Source organism: Physeter macrocephalus, unplaced genomic scaffold, assembly GCF_002837175.3.
Source record: "Physeter macrocephalus isolate SW-GA unplaced genomic scaffold, ASM283717v5 random_1492, whole genome shotgun sequence".
Classification (NCBI taxonomy): domain Eukaryota; kingdom Metazoa; phylum Chordata; class Mammalia; order Artiodactyla; family Physeteridae; genus Physeter; species Physeter macrocephalus.
The window spans coordinates 1-25,000 of record NW_021146711.1 but is presented as its reverse complement, the minus strand read 5'-3'; the positions used below and the strand labels follow the sequence as shown (position 1 = coordinate 25,000).

Below are 25,000 nucleotides of genomic sequence, written 5' to 3'. Positions count from 1 at the left end.
CCAGAGAGGTTAAGTGACTTGCCCAGTGTCACCAACCCAGTGGTAAACTTTGTGTGACTCCATGCTAGTATGTGTTAATGGTGGGTGCGACAAGAAGGGTCTCCTACCAGCCCCACCTTAAGAGACCTACCTTGAACTTGATCTCCTGGTTCTGCAGGACCAAGCAAAAGTGGGTGCCAGGGTCATGGGAGCTCCCCCAGGGAGCTTCATCTGTGAGCTTCACAAACGCTCCTAGGTCTAGCTTCTCCACATGCTGGGGGCACAGTAGACAGGGTCTGAGCACCAGGCCTGTGGCCCCTCAGGCCCCCTGTCTTAGACATACCATCCACGTCCTCTGCTTGGTCCCTGGGGCCAAGGTGGGCCAATTCTTGAGCCTTCATTTCCATCCTTACCTGGGAGTCCCGATTGCTATTGTAGAAATAGAGAGTCAGGCCCTGGAGGCCTGCCCAGAACTTCTTGTAATCCTGTGGACCAGAGTTGGAGAAAGAGAAGGAGGTGAGGTGGCGAGGCTGGGTACCTCCATCATAGTCTACCTCAGGATGTTTGCACTGGCTGTTCTCTCTGCCTGAACACTCTTCTCCCAGATCTTTACATAGTTTCCTTCATCACCTGCTTTATGTCTTTGAACAAGTGTTGCCTTCTCGGGGAGGCCCTCCTCATCCATGACCCGGCTTCTGGGGATCTGTTACTCTCTGAGAAAGGACCAAAGGGAACCTACAGGGGTGGGAGCTTTAGGAGTAATTTGTGCTAACTCACTTTATGGTTTTCCATCCATCCACCCACTCATCCATCTGTTCCACCCTCCCATCCTTCCACCCTCCCATCCACCCATACATACATATAACCCCCTGTCCCCTTATCCACCCTGTAAATATTAACATCTCCTAGGTGCCAGGCACTGGGCTAGGTGCTCAGTCTACAGTCAGAATTTCACAAGGCTCCGGACACTAGAAGGTCTGCAGATTCAGGGTTTCCCCCTCAGGATTCTGAATTCCAAATGTCCTAGCTCTCTGGAGGCCGAAGGGGCTGATACAGATCAGATTATAAGAGTCTAGAATTTATTTTCACCAAATATTCCCTGAGCACCTACTCGGCGCTCAGCTCTGTTGCAGGCAAAATAATAAATGGGGCATGAATTCTTTTTCTAAATAGATTATGTTCCGGGAATTCCCTGGCGGTCCAGTGGTTAGGACTCCATGCTTTCACTGCAGGGGGCACAGGTTCCATCCCTGGGGGTGAGGGGTGGGGGTGGGGACTAAGATCCCGCAAGCTGCATGGTGCGGCCAAATAAAATAAAATAATGATGTTTTAGAAAGATAGAGAAAGCATAGATACTTAAATCCTCCAAAGAAGGGAAATTAGCACCCTCAGGGAGGGATAGATCCTGGACCAAGAGATCACAGAGGAGGAGAGAAGCCCTCCAACTGGGAAATCTGGGAAGACTTCCTGAAAGAGGAGGTACTTTAATTAGTCCATAATGATAATGAGGGTAGCTCTTATATTGACAGCGATCATCCATCCATCAATCCACCTATCACTTCATCCATCTGCCTACCTCCATTCATCCAGCCGCACATCCATCCCTTCATCCTTTTTATCCACTTATGTACTCACCCACCCATCCATCCACCTGTCTACAAGCATGCCTCATTTTATTGCACTTCACAGATATTCTGGTTTTTTTTTTTTTTTTTTTTTTTTTTTACAAATTGAAGATTTCTGGCTACCCTGCTTTGAAGAAGTCTTTTGGTGCCATTTTCCCAACAGCGTTATTTTTAAATTAAGGTACGTACATTGTTTTTTTTTGTTTGTTTTTTGTTTTAATTTATTTATTTTTTTAATTTTTGCTGTGTTGGGTCCTCGCCTCTGTGCGAGGGCTTTCTCTAGTTGCGGCAAGTGGGGGCCACTCATCATCGCGGTGCGCGGGCCTCTCACCGTCGAGGCCTTCTCTTGTTGTGGAGGCACAGGCTCCAGACGCGCAGGCTCAGTAGCTGTGGCGCACGGGCTTAGTTGCTCCGCGGCATATGGGATCTTCCCAGACCAGGACTCGAACCTGTGTCCCCTGCATTGGCAGGCAGATTCTCAACCACTGCGTCACCAGGGAAGCCCCGTACATTGTTTTTTTAAGATAGAATGTTATTTCACACTTAATAGAGTACAGTCTAGTGTAAACATAAATTTTATGGGCACTGGGAAGCCAAAAAATTCATATGACTCACTTGATTGCAATATTCGCTTTATTGTGGGACTTCCCTGGTGGTCTAGTGGTGGGACTCGGTGCTCCCATTGCAGGGGGCCTGGTTTCAATCCCTAGTTGGGGAACTAGATCCTGCATGCCACAACTAAGAGTTTGCATGCTGCAACTGAGAAGCCCGCCTGCCGCAGCTGAGAATCCCGCATGCTGCAACTAAGACCTGGCAGCAGCCAAAATAAATAAATGCATACATACATAAATACATACATAAATAAATAATATATATTTGCTTTATTGTGGTGGTCTGGAACCAAACCTGCAGTGTCTCCGAAGTATAGCTCTATGTGTCCATCCATTCACCTATCTGTCCCTCCACCCACTCACCCATCTGTCCATCCATAGGTACATACTACATACATACATTTAACATTTACTGAAGACCTACTATGTGCCAGGCACTGGGAATACAGCAGTAAGTGATTAAACTCACATGGTCAGACCTACTTTGTCATGCACCAGCTATGTGCCATCCATTGCACATTGTTTAAGCTATCTGTGCCTCAGTTTCCCCACCTATAAAATGGCAATAATAATGGTGCCTGCCTGGGACTTCCCTGGCAGTCTAGTAGTTAAGACTCCTGGCTTCCACTGCAGCGGGCACAGATTCGATCCCTGGTCCGGGAACTAAGATCCCACATGCCTCTTGGCATGGCCAAAAAAAAAAAAAAAGGTACCTGCCTCAGAGACTGTTGTGAGAATTGGGTGAATTAATACATGCAAAGCGCTGAGTCAGATCCTTGGCATGTTAAGAGTTATCCCTCGGGACTTCCCTGGTGGTGCAGTGGTTAAGAATCTGCCTGCCAATGCACGGGACACGGGTTCGAGCCCTGGTCCGGGAAGATCCCACATGCCATGGAGCAACTAAGCGCGTGTGCCACAACTACTGAGCCTGCGCTCTTAGCCCACAAGCCACAACTACTGAGCCCACTTGCCACAACTACTGAAGGCCGCGCGCCTAGAGCTCCTGCTCCGCAACAAGAGAAGCCACCGCAATGAGAAGCTCGTGCACCACAACAAAGAGTAGCCCCCGCTCACCGCAACTAGAGAAAGCCCGCGAGCAGCAGTGAAGACCCAACGCAGCCAGAAATAAATTAAAAAAAAAAAAGAGATATCCCTCTTCTGTAACCATGTCTATGGCCTTTTCAACCCATTTTATTTTTTTAGTGTTTTTTTTTTTTCTTCCGGTACGCGGGCCTCTCCCTGTTGTGGCCTCTCCCGTTGCGGAGCACAGGCTCCGGACGCGCAGGCTCAGCGGCCACGGCTCACGGGCCCAGCCGCTCCGCGGCATGTGGGATCTTCCCGGACCGGGGCACGAACCCGCGTCCCCTGCATCGGCAGGCGGACTCTCAACCACTGCGCCACCAGGGAAGCCCTATTTTTTTAGTTTTAATTTTAATTTTATGTTTTTGGACTGTGGGATCTTATTTCCCCGACCAGGGATAGAACCTGCGCCCCCTACAGCGGAAGTGTGGGGTCTTGACCACTGGACGACCAACGGAGTCCTTTTTTTTTTCTCTCTCCATTTTATAATAGAGAAAACGGAGGCACAAAGATGCAGAGTAACTTGTACACTGCTTGGGAGTCAGGACCGCACGGAGCAGGGATGTGAACTTGGGTCTCATCCTCTGGGGCCCTCGCGCTCTTTCTTAACCCCTGAGATCTCCTGCCTCTGGATGCCTTCTAGGCTGGGGAGGATTTGGATGCATGGAGGCGGAAGGACAGGAGGAGGAAACTGCCAGGTCAAAGGCAGAGAAAAGCCTGGCTGGTTTGCGTCCTGGTAGGAGATGAGTATGCGGGATGGGGAGGGGGATGGGCCTTAGTGGGAACCAGGCTGGACTTTATTCTGAGAAGGACACACACACACACACACACACACACACACACACACACACACACACACACATATTGGGCCCCTGGCCAGTATCTGGTCCTGTGGGACGTAGCCCCCATTAATTCTCACTGTCCCTCCTTGCAATCTGTGCTGACTTTGACCCGTGGGTCTGAAGTTCACAGAGTTAGCTCAGGGCGGGGTGGGGGGGGGAGGAGGGAGGTGTGGGAATCAGAAGACTCCCCATTTCCTGGAGTAAAGTCGCTGATCCTGTTTGTATCCGAGAGAGACATAAAGAGACCAAGACAGAGAGAGATGGAGCCAGGCACGGAGAAATACAGAGAAAGAGAAAGAGCTCAGATCAGAATCAGAGACACAGAGAGAGCCAGAGACAGACAGACAGAGGGACGGAACCTTTCCCAGCCCCCAGTCCATGCCCTGCCCCACCCAGCACCCACCGCATTCTCCTTGGCCGGCTACGGAGGTCTAGGCTCAGAGAGGTGCTGCACCTGCCTAGGCCACCCAGCAGCGCCAGCTCCCTCGCCCGTCTTACCCGGTCTCGGGGTCCCTTCTTCTCCAGGAAGCTCTCGTGGTAGTGTGAGAGCAGGCTGCTCTTGGGCTTGGGAACCCGCGGTGGCCTCAGGGCCAAGGCCATGGCGGGCCCGGGTCTTTGGCCTGGCTTCTCCCTCCAGTGGGTGCCCCAGCTGAGCCAGGAAGCAGAGAAACAGGTTCCAGGGGAATTTCCTCTCTTCTATCAGCTCCCGAGCTCCCTCCCCTGCCAGGGCTGGATGGGGGCTGGGCCTGGGCAGGTCCAGAGATCCTAGGGAAATCCCCTCCTCTCTGGTGCCCGAAAGAGGTCAGGGAGACCTGTCTGGAGTAAGGGAACAGAGGAGAGAGCTGCTGGGAGCTGTCAGTGCCAGGGCATCAGGAGGGGGACCTGCCTAAGCAAAGGCCTGGAAGGGAGAGAACAGAGTCTGGTGCCAGAGTGGTGAGGGGATGAGACCAGAGAGTGATACAATGTCCAGGAAGCCCATTAGGCTGCCTGGACGTTAGAACAATCTTGTTTGTATCTACCAAAAATCTTGCAGGGATTTTGACAGGAATAGCACTAAACCTGTATATCAGTTGAGGGAGACTTGACATCTTTTATGTCCTGTGTTGAGTCTTCCAACCCACAGACATGGTCTTTCTCTTCCTTCTTTCCTCCCTCCCTCCTTCTCTCTCTTTTTCTTTCTTTCTTTCTTCCTTCCTTCCTTCCTTCCTTCCTTCCTTCCTTCCTTCCTTCCTTCCCCCCCTTCCTCTTTCTCTCTCTCTCTCTCTCTTTCTTAGTAATTATAAATGCCACTGTATTTTTAGTTCCAGTTTTCACATTCATTGCTAGCATACAGACATGCCACTGATTTCTGTGTGCGGATCTCTTATCCTATAACCTTGCTGAACTAACCCACTTCTTAGTTCAAGGGCCGTTTTTGGTAGATTTCTTGTGATTTTGTACACAGGCCATCATGTCATCTGCAAATAGGGTTAGTTTCATTTCTTCCACCTTTCCAATCTGTATGCCTTTTATTTCCTTTTCTTGTCTTATTGTGCTGGCTAGCACTTCCAGGACTCTGTTGAGTAAGAGTGGTGAGGGTGGACATCTTTGCCTTGTTCCCAGTCCTAAGGGGAAAAGTGGGATTTCCCTGGCAGTCCAGTGGTTCAGACTCCATGCTTCCACTGCAGAGGGCACGGGTTCAATCCCTGGTCAGGGAACTAAGATCCCACATGCCACATGGCACGGCCAAAAAAAAAAAAAAAGTGTTCGTCTTTCACCATTAAGTACAATGTTAACTGAAGTTTTGTAGACGTGCTTCAAGTTGAGGTAGTTTCCCTCTGTTCCTAGTTTGCTAAGAGTTTTTGTTATGAGTGGGTGTTGAATTCTGTCAAATGCTTTTTCTGCATGAATTGGTACGTTCTAATGATGTTTCTTCTTTAGCTTGTGTGTTAGTTTTCTGTGGTCGATATAATAAATTATCATAAATTTAAAGGCTTAAAACAACACAAATGTATTATCTTACAGCTCTGTAGGTTAGGAGTCCTACATGGATCTCACAAAGCTAAAATCAGGGTGTTGGCAGGGCTGTTTTCCTTTCTGAAGGCTCAAAGAATGAATCTATTTCCTTGCCTCTTCCAGCTTCTAGAAGCTTTCCTCATTCCTTCCTCCATCCACAAAGCCAGCAACTGTGGGTAGGAACCTCACATCATATCACTCTGAATTTCTTCCATAGTTATCTCTTCCTGACTCTCTTCCACTTTTAAGGACCCCTGTTATTACATTGGGCTCAGCAGATAATCCAGGATCATCTATTTTATTTTTTTAATTAATTAATTAATTTATTTAGCCTGCGTCAGGTCTCAGTTGCGGCATGTGGGATCTTTTGTTGTGGCGGGCGGGCTTCTTAGTTGAGGCATGCATGTGGGATCCAGTTCCCCGACCAGGAATTGAACCCCGGGCCCTCTGCATTGGGAGCGTGGAGCCCTACCCACTGGACCACCAGGGAAGTCCCAGGATCATCTCTTTATTTTAAAGTCAGTTGATTAGCAACTGTAATTCCATCTGCAACCTTAAATCCCCTTTGCCATGTAACCTAAATTTTCACAGGCTCTGGGGATTCAGACATGGACACCTTCAGGGAACCATTATTCCACCCACCACAGTCTCTTAAATATGGTGGAAAACACTGATTGAATTTGGCATAGTGAACCAGCCTTGCACCCGTGGAATAAACTTCACTTGGTCATGATGTATATAATTCTTTTTATGTATTGCTGAATTCTATTTATTAATATTTTGGTAAGGATTTTTGTGTTTGGATTCATGAGGTATATCCTGTAGTTTTCTTTCTTTGTACTCTTCTTATCTAGTTTTGGTGTCAGGGAGATGCTAGCTTCATAAAATGACCTCGGGAGACTTCCCCGGTGGTCCAGTGGTTAAGACTTTGCCTTCTAATGCAGGGGATGCAGGTTCGATCCTTGGTCAGGGAGCTAAGATCCCATATGCCTCCGGCCAAAAAAACAAAACATAAAACAGAAGCAATTATGTAACAAATTCAATAAAGACTTTAAAAATAGTCCACATCAAAAAAGTCTTTAAAAAAAAAAAAAATGAGGGCTTCCCTGGGGAAGATCCCACATGCCGCGGAGCGGCTGGGCCCGTGAGCCATGGCCGCTGAGCCTGCGCATCCAGAGCCTGTGCTCCGCAACGGGAGAGGCCACAACAGTGAGAGGCCCGCGTACCGCAAAAAAAAAAAGAAAAAAAAAGAAAGAAAAAAAGAATTGGGAAATATTCCCTCTTCAATTTTCTGGAAGAGAATATGTAAAATGGTATCAATTCGTCTTTGAACATTCATAGAATTCTCCATCTGGGCCTGGAGATTTCTTTTTGGGGACTTTTATTTTTTTTTCCCAAGCAAATGAATACTTTTATTAGCATGGTAAAAAACATTTTTTTTAAACACATAGGGTTTTGACCTCAAATACTTGTCAGGTCTGCTACAGAAATGAACGTGTAGCTAAACAATTTATGAATCTTGAAGATACCTAGTTCCTTTTTGGGAACTTTTAAAATTACAAATTCAATTTCCTTAGTAGTTATAGGGCTGCCTGGACTTTATACGCATAGCAAAGAGGAATCATAGGCTTTGGAATCTGCTCAACTGTGTAGTCTGGGCAACCTCTTCATCTTCTGAACTGTCTGGTAATGTTGATTATACTATCTGCCATATAGGGGTGCTGTAAATAGTTAATGGTTAATAAGGTCACAGCAGTTAGTTTTTTTTTTTTTTTAAATAAATTTATTTATTTATTTTTGGCTGCATTGGGTCTTTGTTGCTGTGCACGGGCTTTCTCTACTTGTGGCGAGCGGGGGCTACTCTTCCTTTCTGTGCCCGGGCTTCTAATTGTGGTGGCTTCTCTTGTTTCAGAGCACAGGCTCGGGCTCTAGGAGCGCAAGCTCGGTAGTTATGCCTCGTGGGCTCCAGAGCGCAGGCTCAATAGTCATGGCACACAGGCCTAGTTGCTCCGTGCATGTAGGATCTTCTAGGCTCAGGGCTCAGACCTGTGTCCCCTGCACTGGCAGGCGGATTCTTAACCGCTGCACCACCAGGGAAGTCCACACAGCAGTTAGTTTTAATTTTATTTATCAAAGACAATGGGGAGGGAGGTGGTCATAGTTGTATTTTATAAAGATCCCTCTGGGGCCAGCCAGGGTGAGAGATGGGCAGGGTGTGGGTGAGTATGGAGGCCTGAGTCCCTAGGAAATGATCCAGATGGGAGAGGCTCGAGATCCAGCCCTGGGTTTTATAAGAGAGCCAAAGAGAAAGAAGGCAAGGGTATGGGGGAATAAACGGGCCAGTTTGAGCTCTGCTGAGTCTAAGGGGCTGGGGGATGCCTAGTTGATGGCTAGCTCCTGAGTGGGTGGTGAGATGACTCCAAAAGGAGGTTTGGACTGGACACAAAGTGAGTGTCAATGAAATTTAACTATCAAGTTAAGAAGAAGAAAAGGGGAATTTTATTTGAGCCAAACTGAGGATTATAACAGAGGAAGCAGATTCTCAGAAAGCGCTGAGAGCTGTTCTGCCTGTTAGAAGCTGAAGGCACAGTCATATACTTTATTTATTTATTTATTTATTTATTTATTTATTTATTTATGCTGCACCCCGGGGCATGAGGGATCTTTACCTCCCCAACCAGGGAGCAAACGCGCCCTCCCTGCAGTGGAAGCATGGAGTCTTAACCACTGGACCGCCTTGAGACAAAGGATCATACATCAAATTGACATACTGATATTTTACATAAAGTTCACCAAGGATAGATAGTCCAGGTAAGCCCGTAAAGAGGGAGGAGCAAATCATCCTGATCCCCTACAGAGCTGGGAAAGAACACTATTCTTTTAAGAAGTTACATTTACTGTTGAGTAGGCGTTCCCATCTTCCCATGTTTGAGGATCGCTGGTTAATGTGTAATGCAGATTGGGGAGAGAGGGAGGAAGGAGGTCCAAACAAACAGAGAATTTTGTTTACTTTTTCTTGTCCTGCCTTAAAATACAAATTTTATTTCCTCATGAGTAATAATACTCATTCACATTCCCTAGCTCTTACTCTTTGTCAAGTCGTGGTCTTTAACAGCTCTGAAGTAGGAATTATTATCCCCAGGAGGAAACAGGGAGGTGGAGACACTTGGCCAAAGTCACAGAGCTGGGAAGTGATGGAGCAGGATTTGGAGCCAGGTCCAGTCTGATTCCAGATCATCCTGGCTGCACACTCCCGCCCCTAGCATCCTGTCCCCTCTTCCAGACTGGGGTCGGGTAAACCCATCTGCGGCTGAGCCCAGCCAAAGGTGCTCTGCAGCTTAACGGAGCCCCCACCCTGGGCTTTAAGCCCTACGAGGGGCTGGTGAGTCCCAGCGCTGGGAGGTGGCCCTGCGCCTCGGAGCAGAGGTCCCGTGACAGTGGCCACCGAGAAAAGAAAGGGCTGCAGCTGTGCGGCACTTCCAGCCGGGCTCAGCCCACATGCACGAAGCGCTAGGGTTGGGTGGGGGGTGGAGGCCGCGAGCCAGGTTTGACCCGCGAGCTGATTGGCTAGCTGAGACAAGACCCTACAACTGATTGGATGCGTGAGGCAGGAGTCTCCTGCAGACTGCTAGAGGAGGAGCAGTTTAACACTGATTGGCTGGAAGGAATCCAGCCTCTACCGTCTATTGGCTGAAGATGAAATGACCCAGTTTTAATTGGTTGGCTGGCTCTGCTGTGATCCAATTACAGAATCAGTCGAGGGCCGCCGGGGTGGGTGGAAGTTAACCCTTTAGAGACTGCCGCCCGGCTTGGGATGTCTACAGTCGCGGCGCGGGGCTGCTTCACCATTCTATCCCGTAGCCCCAGAGCAGTGTGGCTCATTCTCCCGGGCCTCAGAGTCTCCCCGGTCCCAACAGCCGAGGCCTGTGTGTCCCTCAATAGGGAGGTCCGGAATGGCCGCGGACCTCAATTTCCTCGCTCGTCGTAGTGGGCTGAGCCCCCCTTGTCCCCCAGCCCCAGGCCTCAATCCTGTAGGCGATGGCCTCGGGTGGAGTCATTGGTTCTCCGAAAGCGTAAGTCTCCGGCCTTAGTTTCCCCAACGGTACCCTGAACTCTCGGCTACCAGCCCCCTCCCATGGAAGGTGGTCTCAAGCCTCAGTTTTCCGAATGTCCCAGAGGGCTGAGCCGCTGCCTCCCTCTCCAGCTTGTGCAGGCGGGAGGCCTGACTTTCCCCGCTCGCTCCTGCTGACCCGCCCACCGGCGGCGGCCAATGGCTGGGGCGCTTCCCCCTCGGGGCGGAGCCGCGTCACGTGCCGGGAAGAAAGAACCAGAGGCGCGCTGGGCGTGTGGCTGAGCGGCCATGGCAGGTAAGGCGGGCCTGGTGGGGGGCTGGCAAGGCGCTGGGTGGGGTGGTTGGCGCAGCTTGGGGTGCGCGGCCCCGCTGCAGCCTGTCGCTGCCCGCAGCTCCGGAGCCGCTGTCCCCCGCGGGCGGCGCGGGCGAGGAGGCGCCAGACGAAGACGAGGACGAGGCGGAGGCCGAGGACTCTGAGCGGCCGGGGGCATCGGGTGGCGCGCGCAGCGGCGGCGGAGGCGGCGGCGGTGGCGGCGGGGCCGGGCCAGGGAGCTGCGGCGGGCCGGGGGGCGCGCTCACCAGGCGCGCGGTCACGCTGCGGGTCCTCCTCAAAGACGCGCTGCTGGAGCCCGGCGCCGGGGTGCTGTCCATCTACTATCTGGTGAGCGCCCCCTAGCCGCATCCCATCCTAGCTGGTGCAAAAGGGGAAACCGGAGTCCAGTGTGCTTTCTTGCCTCAGGCCGAGCCCCGGTGTGGGGAGGGGAAACTGAGGCACGGAGCATCCTGACCCAGCACGAGCCCTTCTGGGCGGGAGAACATTGTTCACCAAACACTGCACTCCACAAAGGAGAAACTTAGGCTCAGAGAGGACACTAGTGCCTTCCTGACTGTGTGACCTCACTCAACCTCTCCATATACCAGTTTTCCCATCTGTAGATGGGATTTTCTTTCCTCCCATGGGGTTGCATGAGGACTCAATGAATAAAGTGCTCAGCAGTATGCCTGCTACGCAGTAAGTGCTTTGTAAGTGTTTGCTATTATTACTATTATTGTTACTGTTGTTGTTGTGCTCTTTGTGAGTGGGAGCAATTCGTGAATTGAACACCTGCTGTGTGCCAGGCTGTGTTGGGTGTTAGGGACACAGCAGAGATCAAGACAGACCCTGTTCCTGCCCTTTGGGGCTCACAGTCCAGTGAAGGGAGGGAGGACAGTCATATAACTGGACAGTTGCAATCCAGGCTGATCGGGATGGTACCTAAGCTGGAAGCCTTCCTGGAAGGAAGCATGAAGTGGTTACCAAACCCTGGGAAGCAGCATGGGGTCAGGGAGGACTTCCCAGAGGAGGGGTCTTGATGGGTACCAGCCCCTGGGCCCAGCCAGCCCACTGTCACTGCAGGGGAAGAAGTTCGTGGGAGACCTGCAGCCCGATGGGAGGATTGTGTGGCAGGAAACCGGCCAGGTGTTCAACTCACCCAGCGCCTGGGCCACCCATTGCAAGAAGCTGGTGAACCCGGCCAAGAAGTCTGGCTGTGGCTGGGCCTCTGTCAAGTACAAGGGCCAGAAACTGGACAAGTACAAGGCTGCCTGGCTCCGGCGAAACCAGCTCCATATACCTGCAGCTGCCGCCGATGAGGTGTGTCCTTCAGCCTTCCTGACTCACTGTTGGATAAGGAGTACCCAGAGAGAGGATGTTGGAACTGGGGCCTTGAAGGATGAACAGGAGTTGGTCAGAGAAAGGTGAATGGAAGGGTTTTCCAGAGGAAGGAATGGCATATGCAAAGCCTTGTAGGCATGAAGCAACACATGCTGCTTAGGGAACCATTATTAGCTGATGCAGCTGGACATTCAGATGCCTTGGTAGCTGAAGGGGCTGGAGACATCAGCAGGGACCAGATCTGGGAGGGTCTTGAATGCCATGATAGTAATAGATATTCTTTGAATGTTCACCAGCTGGGTTGAACTTGGCTGAGGACCCTCTCTGGGTTCCTAGTCTTTTTCATATGTAAAATAGAGATGATAACGGTACCCAGGTGTATTATACACACACACCCGGCTGGAAAATCTGATATCTTTAGGGCCACTGGCAGGCTGGAAACTCAGGCAAGAGTTGATGCTGCAGTCTTGAGGCAGGATTCCTTGTTTTCCAGGAAACCTTAGTTTTTGCTCTTAAGGCCTTTCAACTGATTGGATGAGGCCTACTGATATTATCAAGGGTATTCTTCTTTATTGAAAGTCAACTTATTGTAGATGTGAACCACATCTACCCAATGCCTTCAAAGCAACACCTCGACTAGTGTTTGATTAAATAACTGGGTACTAAATCCTAGCCAAGGTGACTTTTAAAACTAACTTTCACACTATGCCATAGGGCTATTCATTCAGCACGTATTTAGTAAATGCCACCTGTGTGCCAGGCCCTCTTCTAGGTGCTAGAGATAAAACAGACACCAAAATGAGAAAAAATCTCTGCCTTCATGGAGAGAGAAACAAACAAATAAGTCCATCTTACTGTACGTTGGTGGAAGTAAGCAGGGGCAGGGGATGGGAGTGGTGGGAGGGTTAGGGTGGTCAGGGAAGGCCTCACTGAGAAGGTGACATTTGATCAGTGAACTGAAGGAGGAGAGGGAGGGAGCCATAAGGCTTTCTGGAAAACAGCACATGCAAAGGCCCTGAGGCTGGACTGTGGCTGGTGTTTTTGAGGAACAGTGAGGCTCCAGTGTGTCTGAAGCAGAGTGAGCAAGGGGTAGAGAGGGAGGAGGGGAGGACCAGGACGGGGGGTGGGCGGAGGACAGGGGCAAGTCGTGCAGTTCCTCATGGGCTGCCGGGTGGACTTGGGCTTTTACCCTGAGGGAGGTGGGAGCCCTGGAGGGCTGTGGGCAGAGGAGGGGGTGGGACCTGACTCGGGTGCTCACGGACGCCCTCTGGTGGCTGCTGTAGTGTGTAGGGAGGACAGACTGGGGCCGGGGCGTGAGAGTAGGAGCCGGGGAATCGGGGTGCAGGTGATTGTACAGATCCAGGTGGCTGATGATGGGGTGGACCAGGCCAGCCATTGAGGGGGGAGGAAGTGAGCAAGTTCTGGTTAATTCTGAAAGTGGATCTGATGGGATGTGCTGATGGATCTGATGTTGGTGTTAGGAGATGTTTTGTTCTGAGCAAGTGGGTAGACAGGATTGCCCTCATCAGAGAAGTGGGGAGGAGCAGGTTTGGGGGGATGGGGCAGGGTGGCCATGTTGAGTGTGAACCCCCCGAGAGGAGATGTCAAGGAGCAGCTGGACCCCGAGTCAGGAGCTCAGGAGAGCCCCAGGCTGGAGTCAGGACTGTGGGCAGTTGTTCAGGGGGTAGATGGGGTTTGAGGGCACCCAGGAGGGATGTGGGTGGGGAAGGAAAGAGGCCCGAGGACCCAGCCCTGGGCCAGCGAGTGAGATGGGGGAGAATAAGGGGGTCCAGGAGAGGTGGGAGGGAAGCCAGGTGAGTGGGGAGTTCCCTGAGGAGTTTCCGGGAGGAGATGAACTGACCTGGGCAGACGCTGCCTAGAGGGGGGCGGGGGGACAGAGACTGAGATGTGACCATTGTGTTTGGACACAGAGAGGTCACCTCGGCAAGGGGTCTTGAGAGAGCAGGGGGAGAGGTTATTGAGAGAATCTGGTAAAATAATCCATGCAAAGTGCTGGCTTGCTTGCTGGATGAATGGAGCAACGGGGCATATGCTAAATGCTTTGCACGCATTCTCATTTCACCCTTACGCCACCCTTGTGGGGCTGGAGGTCATTGTGCCGTTTTACGGATGAGGAGACTAGAGCCCAAAGTCTGTTTGTAATAGGCAGAGGCGGGATTCGAACCTGCGAGGCTAGTCCACAGCCTGGATTGTTTCTGCTCACTCCCTCCCTCTAGTGGGCACCTGGGGCAACGACAGGAACCGAAGGCTCAGGCCAGCCAGAGGTCTCTTTGGAACTTGCCGGGAGGGTAGGGAGCAGCCAGCTGAAAGTCCCGTCGCTGTCCCCCCAACCCCGACCCCGCCAGAGCCCGGCCAGCGAAGGAGAGGAGGAGGAGCTAATGATGGAGGAAGAGGAGGAGGAGGTTCTGACAGGAGCCTCAGCGGAGGACAAGAGTCGGAGACCAGCTGTGAAGGGCCCCTCGGAGCCTGTCCACCCTGGTGAGAGGTGGGGGGAGGAGGGGAGGAGGAAGGGCAGGAGGCCGACAGAACTCAGGTGGGGGAGGAGGCTGGGGGCAAGTCTGGCCTTTCTTTTCCTTAGAGCCCCCAAGATGCCTGGCTGACTTCCCAGCCCCCGCTGCCTAATTTCACTGTAACTGCCTGACTTCTTTAAGCTCGAATACTACATTTCTTGGTCCCACTACCCAATTTCTTTATCTGCTGCCGGATTTCTTCACCATGCCGCCTGATTTCCTTGCTCCCCCATAGGATTTCTGTGCCCTGTTGCCTGATTTCTGGCCCTGCCGCCTGATTTCTTTGCACCGCTGCCTGGTCCTCACCTGACTTCCTGAGCCCTTCATCTGAGTTTTTAAATCTCTTCTGTCTGATTTGTTAACCTACCGCCTGATTTCCCAGTCCACTTGCCTGATTTTTAAGGCTGCCCCTGGAGTGTTTTGTGTTTTTTGTTTTGTTTTTTTCTTTCTCCAGCTGTCTGGTCTTCATTTTCCAGTTCCTGGCTGGGGAAGGAACTGATGCTGCCTTTTTTTTTTTTTTTTTTCTTTCCCCTTACCCCCCAACCTCGCAGAGGCCACGCCCCCAGGGAAAAGGGTGGAAAACAAGATCCGGGTGCCTGTGCGCTACTGCATGCTGGGTAGTCGAGACTCTGCCAGGTCAGATACACTCCATGCCTGCCGGGACCCTCACCCCCATCGGTGTGAGGTCTTGCCGGCGTATGGGGAACAAAGGCAGGGGTAGGGTGGAGACAAAGCCTCAGGTCCGAGCTGGCTGTGGGCAGCTGGGGAGCCAGCGTGGGGGTGAGGGCAGGGCCTGGGGGTTCCTGAGGCTGTGGAACCCTCCTGGCTCCTTCAGGAACCCGCACACCCTGGTGGAAGTAACATCCTTCGCAGCTATCAACAAGTTCCAGCCGTTCAACGTGGCCATCTCTAGCAACGTGCTGTTCCTGCTGGTGTGTGCCCAGCTCCTACCTTGCCCCTTAGGGGTCAGGGGCTCTCAGGCCTGGGCAGGGGGTGTGTCCCGTCCCCCCCGCCCCGACCAGAGGATCCCTGGAAGGTCGGCTCCATTAGAGCGGAGACCTTGTCTGCTCTGTTCACTACCGGTAAACAGTAGGCACTCAATCAGTGTCTGAATGAAGAAGGAGGTGGGTGGGCTGACCCCATCACAACGCAAGGGCCCTGGTCCTCGGGACAGCCTTGGGGCGGCGGTGCGCAGTCTGAGCGGGTCTTCCAATGTCCCTCCCCTCCCCAGGACTTCCACAGCCACCTGACCCGCAGCCAGGTCGTGGGGTACCTGGGCGGCCGCTGGGACATCAACAGTCAGAGTGGGTATTTGGGGCCTGTGGGCAGGGGGGTGTTTGGGGCTGGGGTCGATGTCCATGCCTTCTCCCGCCTCCGCGCAGTGCTCACGGTGCTGAGAGCCTTCCCCTGTCGGAGTCGACTGGGGGACGCGGATACCGCGGCCGCCATGGAAGAGGAGGTGAGGGGGCGCACGGCGACTCGGCGTTCTGGGGAGGGCTGGCGCGGACACAGCTGCCCTGGCTACCGCGTCTTGGCGCCTAGCACCGTGTCGCCACTCAGCAAGGGTGCAAATGGGTGTGTGTGAGACCTCCGGTCCCCTCACCTGTGACCCCCACCGTCATACTTCCTTCTGTACAGACGCCGCCGCCGGCCCCTTCCCCTCTGAGCCTGTCTGGCACCTGGTAAAGGCCCGATAAGTATTAGCTGCCGTCCATAATGTTTTCATAGGGTGCTTAGTACGCGCCTGCGCTCCACACTCACCTTGTCACAGGGCACAGAATGGGTGTGGATTCTGCGCACGCAAGTTTCTCCGCCCACTTCTTCCTTTCTCTTTACCCTATCTCTTTAACTATTGATTGAGCTCCTACTATGCGCCGGGAATTGTTCCTTGAGCTGAGGATACAGCAGTGAGCAAAATAACCTTTTACCTTAGATTTATGTGACGAGCATCTTTGTGGTTTTTTTGGGCCGCACCACTCGGCTTGCGGGATCTTAGTTCCCCGACCAGGGATTGAACACCAGGCCCTGGGCAGTGAAGGCGTGGAGTCCTAACCACTGGACCGCCAGGGAATATAGCAGCAACTTTTTTACGTTATTTGTTGACTGTTCCCCCCCGCCCCTCACTGGACTCGCTGAGGGTGCAGCAGGGTGTGTCTCCGTCACTGCTGTGTCCTCAGGCCTGGTACACAGCAGGCGCTCATTAAATGCTGGCCTCATGGGGCTGGATGGGTGCCAGGCACGTGAGCGCACTAGGGCTGCTAGATCCCCTGGCCCCGCACGTCTCTGCCCCCAGATTTACCAGAGCCTGCTCCTGCGGGGCCTGTCCCTGGTGGGCTGGTACCATAGCCACCCGTACAGCCCGGCGCTGCCGTCGCTGCAGGACATCGACGCGCAGATGGACTACCAGCTGCGGCTGCAGGGCTCCAGCAACGGCTTCCAGCCGTGCCTCGCCCTGCTCTGCTGTGAGTCCCGGGAAGGGGCGGGCGTGGGGCCCCAGCGGGCCACCGCGCCTCCATGCCCAGCCCCTTCTCTCTCTCTCCTCCCCCAGCCCCTTACTACTCTGGTAACCCGGGCCCAGAGTCCAAGATCTCGCCCTTCTGGGTGATGCCGCCCCCTGAGGTAGGTGGGGCTGCTGGGGGGAGGCCTGGGGCTGGGAGGCGTGGGCGGGGCCCTGTGTGGGTGTGGGAGGGGTCAGGAGGCCTTGTTAGCAGCAGGAAGCCAGAACTCTGGTTCCGGCTCATCTGGGGAGCTGGGGCCTGCTTCTCTCATCTGTGAAATGGGAACATAATCATTGCCCTGAGGCAGTGGGTGTGAGGGGTGTTGAAAAGGTGGGTGCTCTACCTGTAGCATGCTGCTTTTGCCACCAAGGTAGCCTCCTTCCTGAGCCCTGTCTGGTTTCATTCCCCAAGTCCATCTCGGAGTCAGAAATCAGCTTTAGAAAGGAATTCCGGGGCCATGGCCACTCCTCTGTGTGTGGTGGGGAGGGTGCCACCTTGCCTCCCTAGTCACATTGCTGGGTTCCTTTAAGGTCTCGCGCGGCTCTGGATCTGATCCGAGTGCGGAGCCAGGCTTGCAGTATCAGTTCTCTGACTCCCAGCCCTGGGCACTTCCTGCTGTGCTCTGCCATCTTGGAGGGGGGCCGGGTTGGGGGTAGCTAGTGGTGACTGGCATTGTGTCTCTGCCAGCAAAGGCCCAGTGACTATGGCATCCCCATGGACGTGGAAATGGCCTACGTCCAGGATGGCTTCCTGACTAATGACGTCCTTCATGAGATGGTGAGTTCACTGCCGCGTGAGGTGGATGGGGGTGGGGTGGGTGCCCTGGGAGGAGCAGGTGGGAGCCGAGGGCGCCCAGCTGCATGGACATGGCACCGTAGGACTTGGGAAGCGCGGGCTGAACGAGCCACGTCAGGGCCCAGTCACGCCCCCCTTCCTGCTCCTGAAAATCACGGGCTCTTAGGATCAAGTCCCAGATCTTGCCTCAGCCCCTCCTACCTCTCCCCCCTCGCCCTCCTGGCTGTTCTGGAACATGCTAGGGACGCTCCCGCCTTGGGCCTCCGCAGCTGCCAGTGATTCTCCAAGTGGGGACACGTGAGAACCTCAGGTGTTACTCGAATAGCAAGCAGGCACTTAAACAAACGGAGCTAGTTCGTCACACCTGTGACTTCACTGACGTTACTACTCTGGCTGAGGCTAAACCACGGAGCCATGTCAGGGCCGGGGTGGGTATAAAGAATCCCATTCAGTGTGCCTACTGCTTCTGCGGAAGTTGTCTCCCCCTCCAGGGGGCCCTCCTGCCAAGCCCCTAATTTGTCCAGGACCTGGGTAACGTCTGCATGCCACACTTCATTAGACTAGAGGATCCCCGAGGGGTGGCAGCAGTGTCTGTCCCACTCGCTGCTGTATCCTGAGTGCCTGGCCTGGGAAGTGCGGTCGCTGGGGCTCACCTGCCCCCCGTTCCTTAGATGCTGCTGGTGGAGTTCTACAAGGGCGCCCCTGACCTCGTCAGGTTCCAGGAGCCTTGGAACCAGGAGCACACCTACCTCGACAAGCTCAAGGTGAGACTCATGCCGAGCCCCGTGCAAACCCCTCCTTTTATAAAGGTCTCTGGGAGCCCTGGGGACCCGCCCCCCGAATATATCCGTGGGCAGCTTGAAGAGAGGTGAGTTCTTACCTGGGCCTGGACAAAAATACTTGTCAGAAATGAGTGCTACCAAAGAAAAGTCGTGTTTTATCACATGGGGGTGGTGACGCTGGTGGACACCACCATCAAAACGCAGATGAAAATGCAAAAGCCCCGTAGACCTCATGACCCCTGGGACATCCCAGCTAGAGATGCTGCTCTGGGCCCTGCTTCTCCTGGGGCCACCCACGGAGGTGCAGGAGGGGTTCTCAATCTTAAGCAGCAGCAAAGCTGAACTGAGCAGAGCGGCTGGTGCTGGGAGTGGGTTTGTCTAGCCCGCTGGCCCTATGGTTGGTTAATGGGACTTGTCGGCAGGGGCTCCGCATATTTCCTGCCTGAGAGTCATTCTCAGAAGACACTACCCACTCCACTTTGCAGAGAAATAGCTTCACACGTTTGCTTGTTTTGTTCAGACTTACAGTGACCAGGGCTTAAAGCTGCCACTGGTCACCTCCCAGCCTGGTGCTAGGTGGGTGGGGTGGGGTGGGGTGGCCTCGGCACACAAGGGGGGCGCGTGTAAGAGGATTTGGAAAGTGTGGAGGAACCTCACCCCCCAAGGATGACATCCCCAGGCCTCGAGGTGTGGCTTTAGGGACACAGCTGCGTGCCTGGGTTAGGAGAGCCCCCTGGCAGGCTGCAGCCCTGAGGCACCAGGCCTCCTTGTTTCAGATCTCCCTTGCCAGCAGGACGCCCAAGGACCAGGGCCTGTGCCATGTGCTGGAGCAGGTTTACAGCGTCCTCAAGCAGGGGAGCTGAGAGCACCAGCCTCCAAGGACCGGGGAGGCCTTTGGTCAGATGTGGCTCCCCGAGGCTCTGCATGAGGGGAATGGGCCCATGGCCTTTGTGCTGCTTTGTTCCTGTGTGACTGAGGTGTGTGACGGCAGGGGCTCAGATAATAAAGGAGAAACAGCCTAGGCACGTGTCTCACGGATGCAGGAGGGGTTGCTGTTCATGCAGCCGTGGCTATGGGGAGGAGCCACGCTGGCGACTGGGCAGATGACAGCCATCCCTCCCGGGCTCGCTGTGGGCTGGCGCTCGCATGGGCCCCACCCTGGCTGGAGACCCCTTCGGGAGGGCCCGCCCTGCACCACAACCAGGCAAGAGGCTGTAGAAAGAGACATTTAATACTTTTTTTAAAAAATCAGGATTACATTTTGATCTGCCCTAGGCTCCGATGTCTGTGTCTCCTCCAGGTACTGGTGACCGGGGGCCTCTCGGAGGAGCAAGGAGGGCCTGGTGTCCTTGGGGGCTTTACCGGTCACCAGAGGAGGGGAATGTGAACCAGGCCCGGGGTCCCCTGTTTAGCCAAGTTTTTGATTAGGCAAGAGGGGAAGTGGGTGCAGGGCTGGGGCCCTGCTGGTCTGGGCAGCTGCCTACCTTGGTCTGGAGGAGATGGCCTGGACCACTGTCCAAAGAGGGTATGGTGGCTGGTTCACCAGGGTGGTGCCCATGACTCCCCCAGGGGTCCCAGCAGCCAGGGGTCTGGGAACATTCACTTAACAAAGCCTTTGTGCTTGACCTTCCACATAGTGGAGGCTGGGCTCCCGTGGTCGTGTGTGTGTGTGTGTGTGTGTGTGTGTGTGTGTGTGTGTGTGTGTGTGTGTGTGTGTGTGTGTGTGTGTGTGTGTGTGTACACACGCGTGCGCGCTGGGTGCTTGACTTGGGATGCGGTGGTAGGCACGGGTGTTTGGGGCTTAGTGCCCTGCAGGGGGGAGATGGCCTGTCTTTAGGGGCCCTGGCTCCTGTGAACCCCAGGCTCACCTTTCCCCAAGTCCCCAGCCAGAAGAAAGGGGTGAAACCCTTCCAGGAAGGTAGCATCTGTAGGCACTCAGGGGCCTAAGGAGCTCTGGAGGGGGCTGGTAGTGTCCAGGGGGTATTTAAAAGCAGAGTGGAGAGTCTCAGCCAGGGGTCTCACCCAGACCACCCCATCACACCGATGTTCAGTCCTATCCTGTTAAGGGCAGGTCTCCAGGCAGAGCTGGATGGAGGTGGGAGAGGATGCGTCTGCGTGCGCGCACGCGTGTGTGTGTCTGTGTGAGAGGAAGAGAGAGAGGAGAGGAGAGGAGAGGGAGAGGAGAGAGAGAAGGGGGGCCCACCTGGAGTTACCAGTCCCTGGAGGGGCGGGAGGAGTTAGTGTTTCTAAGAGCACCTTAGTGTGAGCCTCCAGGGTGGGGTGGGCGGAGCTGGGGGGGCAGAGTTGTGAGCAGCAGGAAGGAGGAACACTGCCCAGCCCCCGAGACGGCCACGTGGAGTGGGGAAGGGAGCCCCCACCACCGGGGGTGAGCGCTAGTGTAAACAGGGGTCCCGCCGCCCTGGGGCTGGGTCAGGCCCCGAGCGGGCCACCCCGCAGGCTGTGAGCACTGCCTGGCTGCGGGCCCGTGGAATGCAGAGATCTGGATGGAGGGGCGGCGGGCCGGCACACCACTGAGACGCGGTCACTGGGGCAGCGGTACCAGCACCTCCACGTAGCTGAGGGGAAAGAAGCCGGACTGGCCGTGGAGCATGCCCTCGTACCAGTTCTCATCGATCTGGTTGGTCAGCGTGATGATGTCGCCCTCGTGGAAGCCCAGCTCCCCGTCGTTCTCAGGCTCAAAGTCGTACAGGGCCTTGCAGCTCGGCTGGTCCAGGGGCGCTAGGGGCGGGGGAAGGTCCAGGCTGTCACCTGCCCCTGTGGGTGTGCAGGGGGATGTGGCCTCCTCTCCCCTCCCCTCCCCCCCACCCCCTTGTCCTGCCCACTCACTGCTCCTTGCTTTCCCCCAAGGAGAGCCGCTCCCTCCTCTGTGGCCCCCACTGCTATCAGAGGGAGGCAAGTGACAAGGGGAGGGAAAAGGGCTCTGTGAGTGGTCACCAAAACACTCCTGGGAGGAGCTGCGGACACCCAGTGGCATCAGGGTGACAGTGACCAGAAGCACACAGCTCTCAGGGTACCACTCGGAACAGAGGGAAGCCCAGCTCCACTTCTACCAGAGAAGGGGTGAAGGACCCTTGGGGCACAGGTTAGAAGGCAGCATCGTAAACCGAGGCAGGGGCACGGCCTGGGCCCCTTGGGGACACTCACGCATGCTCCTGCTGCTGGGGGTCCGGGTGGGCTTGTCGGAAGATCGGAAAGATGACGAAGCTGCTTACAGACAAAGCAAAGAGGTGGGCTGAGAATGCTGGCGTGGGGCCTGGTGCCCATCCTTGGGGCTCCTCGTGCAAAGAACTGGCCCTGCGGTTGGATGGGTGGCGGGCTGGGGCTCCCCCAAAGGGGCCTGGGGCAGAGTGGTGCCCTCTCCTCCATTACCTGTGATCTTGGGGGCCGTGGCGCAGGGGAAGCCCCCGTTGGACTGCTCAGGCTCTCCGAGGTCCAAGGGCTCCCGGGGCTTGGGCTTATACTCCCGCTTGGGGCGTGAAGAGGCTTCCCGCATCCTGCATGTGGAAGGACGCCTGTGAGCGGCTGCAGGGCCACCTCTTGAGCCCTCGCGTATCTATCGAGGTCAGGGAACAACGCCTCCACCCCCAGCTCTTTATGCTGCTGCCCCGGGACTTGGGATGCACGTGGGAGGTGGCGAGAGGGGGGCCCCCAGGCATATCTCCAAGGCTACCTACAGGCCTGGTCCTACTGCACCCAGAAGCCTCCTCGGCAGTGGCGGCTGGGGAGCTGGTGCCCAACAGATACTCCACCCCTCACCAGGGAACCACCGCCCACCGGGGGGGCTTCCCTTCTTAGGCCCTGGACGCTGCCTGACTGCAAGATGGTCCTCGGAGACAGGGAAGGAGAGGAAGGGGCTCCCCAGGGGCAGGGCTGGGCAAACCCTCTCCCCACAGGACATCCCAAGCCTCTCCTCTGGGGACCAGGATGAGCATGATGAGGTCCTGCTCCCTCCTGGGACCCCCACCCTGACTCATGCAGCCTGGGGATTCTTTCTGAAAAAGAAGTAACCCCGCTGCTCTGGAAGGAACATGTCACAGTGGGGCTGGGTTGTCCGGGGGCGGGGGCGTCCCACGGGTCCCCCAGGGCTGGCCCCGGCAGCCACAGCACCCAGCCACTGGGCCTCCCAGCCAGCAGGGTGGGCCGGGGCTCGCGCGGGAAAGGCCGGGGGGGCCAGGCCCACCTTCGCTTGAGCTTGTCAGCCAGCTCGTCCAGAATCTGCACGGCCTGCCGGTGGTAGTCCAGTTGGGCATCCACCAGGGCGGAGAGCTGGCTCACCTGCTCGATCTGCAAGGGACCAGCCAGGGCTGAAGAGCTGCCCTCCTTCTGGCCCCCATCTCTGGCTGCCTCCTGCAGGGAGCCTTCCCCGATTGTTCCAGATGTGGGCCCAGCCCCCACCTGACCCTTGAGCTGCAGCCGGAGGAGAGTGAAGGGCCTGAGGAGACCCCAAAGCCCCAGTGGGCCAGTGGCTTCCTCTGGGCCTCCTGTTCCCCCTTCCTTCCCTTCACACCCTGAACAGGCACAGAGCCTGCGCAATGGCCCTGGGAAGCGGGCACCGCCACTGGGCTCCTGTCTCAGGGGGCTCCCCCAGGGTGGTCCCCAGCAGGCCAGTGTGGTGGGTGCACGCGGGGAGGGGCTCAGGGCCTACACACGTACGTCGGTCTCCAGGAGGTTGTGCATGCTGGTCTCGGCCACCTCCTTGGACTCCTCAAACTTCTCCATGGCCTGGCGCAGCTCCTCGTCGGGGATCTTGCCCTGCCGCTTCTTCTTGTAGTCAAAGTCCAGGCGGCGGCCCTCCAGCTTCTTCAGGTGGTGCTGGGGGCCGGGGTGAGGGTCACACCGCGTGCCTGGGACCTCGGGGAGGGCCACCTGATGCCCTGCAGCCCTTCCCGCTGGGAAACCTGGCCCGAGCTGGGCTGTATGTGTGTGGGGGAGTGGGGGAGGAGCGAGGGTGGGCCTGGAGCAGCCCCACGTACCTGGATCTCCTTCAGGTCCTTGTCGCACAGGTTCTGGAGGGGATCGATGAAGTTCTGCTTCACCTCTATGTCCAGGGAGTCCTTCACCTCAGCCAGGCGCTTCATGGACTCTCCAGCATCCAGCAGGGCATCGCCTGGGGAGAGGATGGGGTGGTGGAGGAAGCCGTCACAGGAGGCCTTGGCCTGCGCGGCCGAGGCACACCCCACGGCCAAGGACCTGGACGCCAGAACAGAGAACGAAACAAGGGACCCTTAAGTCTGACCCGGAGCCACGGGGGCCGGTGGTGACAGGTGTTCACGAGCCGCCCTCCCACCACGTGGAAGGCACCCAGGTCCACCGTGGGCCGGGAGGGTGGCTTTTGCATGGCCGTGATGCTGTAGGCAGCCCCCGTCCAGGGGACCAGCCAGCCCTGGAGAAGATCCTCGAGCTATGGGGGAAGTGCCAGCCTGCTGGCAGCACAGAGACTCTGGCCCCAAGCTCTCAGGCCCGCCCCTGCCTCCAGCCTCCCCACGGCCTCACCGAAGTTGGACTCGCCGCCCAGCTCCTTCCCGTGGCGGATCATGCACTCGCCCAGCAGGCCTTCCGACTGCGGGTAGCCAGGGTTCTTCACCTGCCCTCGGATCTTGGACACCGTGTTGAGCATCGTCAGCTTGGCCCGCGAGGCTAGAAGAGGGTGGGGCCGGGTGGGTGTGGTCTCTCAAGGAGCCACCAGACCGCCAGCTGCCCCTTCTGCCCGGGGGGTTGTTTATTTCTGAAGTGCTCCCTCGGCCCGAGGAACCAGAGTGTGAGAGGAACCTCCCGAACAGATGTCCCCCCTCTGCTCTGGTCCTCGTGCAGGAGTACCGGCAGTGGGCAGGAGAGGGGCCCAGCTCCTCAAGACCCCCAGAGAAGCGGGGTAGGCAGGTAGAGGTGTGGACAGGTACAGGTGCCCCCAGTGCAGACCTCTACCGGGGGTGGGAGATGAGGGGCGTGCCTGCACCTCTGCCAGCTCCAGTCTGTCCCCAGCGTAGGCCTCAGGTGGACACGGCTGCTTTTGCTGCCTGTCCTGCATCCTCTGCCTTTCACTACAGGAACCAACATTTGGATTTTCCTCCAGGAAAAGTCCCTGCCTCCCTCTCAGCCTCGGAGACCCCACCTCATGCTCCAAAGGCAGGCTTGTGGCTGGGGCCTGGCACCTGATTCAAATTGGTCCAAAGAGTTGATTGGGGGGAAAAGATGCTCTTTTCTGCTGGGACCATCAGCTCGAAGGATAATTTAAGGCTAATGTTGCCGTGAAAAGCGAGAGCTGACAAAGCAGAAAGGAAACGCATGACCCTGAGGACATCCTTTGGATGCCTGGATCCAGCCATGCCTGAACCCGCCTACCCCTGGGCATTTCAGTGCTGTGGGCCCACGCACTGCTTCTTCATGCTCCGGTAACCAGAAGATTCTGGACTGACGAGACCCGAGGAGCTGGGGGCAGACCCCCTGCAGCTGACTGGTGCCCTACCTGGGTTGGGCTGCAGATACTCGATGGTTCTGGCCAACACTTCTGTCACAGC

The 25,000-nt window shown here is 55.6% G+C and overlaps 3 protein-coding genes across 9 annotated transcripts; 1 reads left to right on the top strand and 2 right to left on the bottom strand.

Moving 5' to 3' along the window:
- Positions 1 to 7: 7 nt before the first annotated feature.
- On the bottom strand, positions 8 to 4,785 carry LOC129391943 (signal-transducing adaptor protein 2-like). Of its 2 annotated transcripts, XM_055083545.1 has the most exons (3): positions 4,636 to 4,785; positions 393 to 464; positions 8 to 253 (listed from the first exon to the last, which is right to left on the bottom strand). In XM_055083545.1, the coding sequence occupies exons 1-3, from the start codon at positions 4,735 to 4,737 to the stop codon at positions 104 to 106; spliced, it is 324 nt and encodes a 107-aa protein (XP_054939520.1). In that variant the 5' UTR covers positions 4,738 to 4,785; the 3' UTR covers positions 8 to 103. The 2 variants fall into 2 exon arrangements, with proteins under 2 accessions (XP_054939520.1, XP_054939519.1); XM_055083544.1 differs by having other exon boundaries at positions 8 to 464.
- A 5,646-nt stretch (positions 4,786 to 10,431) lies between these two features.
- On the top strand, positions 10,432 to 19,483 carry MPND (MPN domain containing). Of its 6 annotated transcripts, none has more exons than XM_028486972.2 (13): positions 10,433 to 10,499; positions 10,597 to 10,865; positions 11,601 to 11,837; positions 14,096 to 14,357; positions 14,941 to 15,025; positions 15,225 to 15,321; positions 15,621 to 15,693; positions 15,772 to 15,848; positions 16,683 to 16,851; positions 16,938 to 17,008; positions 17,575 to 17,664; positions 18,354 to 18,446; positions 19,241 to 19,483. In XM_028486972.2, the coding sequence occupies exons 1-13, from the start codon at positions 10,493 to 10,495 to the stop codon at positions 19,325 to 19,327; spliced, it is 1,617 nt and encodes a 538-aa protein (XP_028342773.1). In that variant the 5' UTR covers positions 10,433 to 10,492; the 3' UTR covers positions 19,328 to 19,483. The 6 variants fall into 6 exon arrangements, with proteins under 6 accessions (XP_054939517.1, XP_028342773.1, XP_054939518.1 ...); XM_024134170.2 differs by having other exon boundaries at positions 10,434 to 10,499; positions 14,225 to 14,357; XM_055083542.1 differs by having other exon boundaries at positions 10,432 to 10,499; positions 15,621 to 15,848.
- A 194-nt stretch (positions 19,484 to 19,677) lies between these two features.
- Positions 19,678 to 24,994, bottom strand: LOC102996847 (endophilin-A2). The gene is made up of 8 exons (XM_028486975.1): positions 24,949 to 24,994; positions 23,979 to 24,122; positions 23,459 to 23,592; positions 23,139 to 23,297; positions 22,666 to 22,769; positions 21,855 to 21,979; positions 21,630 to 21,689; positions 19,678 to 21,203 (listed from the first exon to the last, which is right to left on the bottom strand). The coding sequence occupies exons 2-8, from the start codon at positions 24,100 to 24,102 to the stop codon at positions 21,007 to 21,009; spliced, it is 903 nt and encodes a 300-aa protein (XP_028342776.1). The 5' UTR covers positions 24,103 to 24,122; positions 24,949 to 24,994; the 3' UTR covers positions 19,678 to 21,006.
- Positions 24,995 to 25,000: the final 6 nt, after the last annotated feature.

Excerpts from the sequence above, each read along its gene's own strand:
- MPND (XM_055083542.1), top strand. Across the intron at positions 10,866-11,600 it reads TGCTGTCCATCTACTATCTG|GGGAAGAAGTTCGTGGGAGA; the intron begins GTGAGCGCCCCC and ends CTGTCACTGCAG. Across the intron at positions 14,358-14,940 it reads CTCGGAGCCTGTCCACCCTG|AGGCCACGCCCCCAGGGAAA; the intron begins GTGAGAGGTGGG and ends CCAACCTCGCAG.
- LOC129391943 (XM_055083544.1), bottom strand. The coding sequence starts at position 4,737 with ATGGCCTTGGCCCTGAGGCCACCGCGGGTTCCCAAGCCCAAGAGCAGC. Across the intron at positions 465-4,635 it reads AGAAGGGACCCCGAGACCGG|GATTACAAGAAGTTCTGGGC; the intron begins GTAAGACGGGCG and ends TCTGGTCCACAG.
- LOC102996847 (XM_028486975.1), bottom strand. The coding sequence starts at position 24,102 with ATGCTCAACACGGTGTCCAAGATCCGAGGGCAGGTGAAGAACCCTGGC. Across the intron at positions 23,593-23,978 it reads GGGCGGCGAGTCCAACTTCG|GCGATGCCCTGCTGGATGCT; the intron begins GTGAGGCCGTGG and ends TCCTCTCCCCAG. Across the intron at positions 21,980-22,665 it reads GCTGACAAGCTCAAGCGAAG|GATGCGGGAAGCCTCTTCAC; the intron begins GTGGGCCTGGCC and ends TTCCACATGCAG.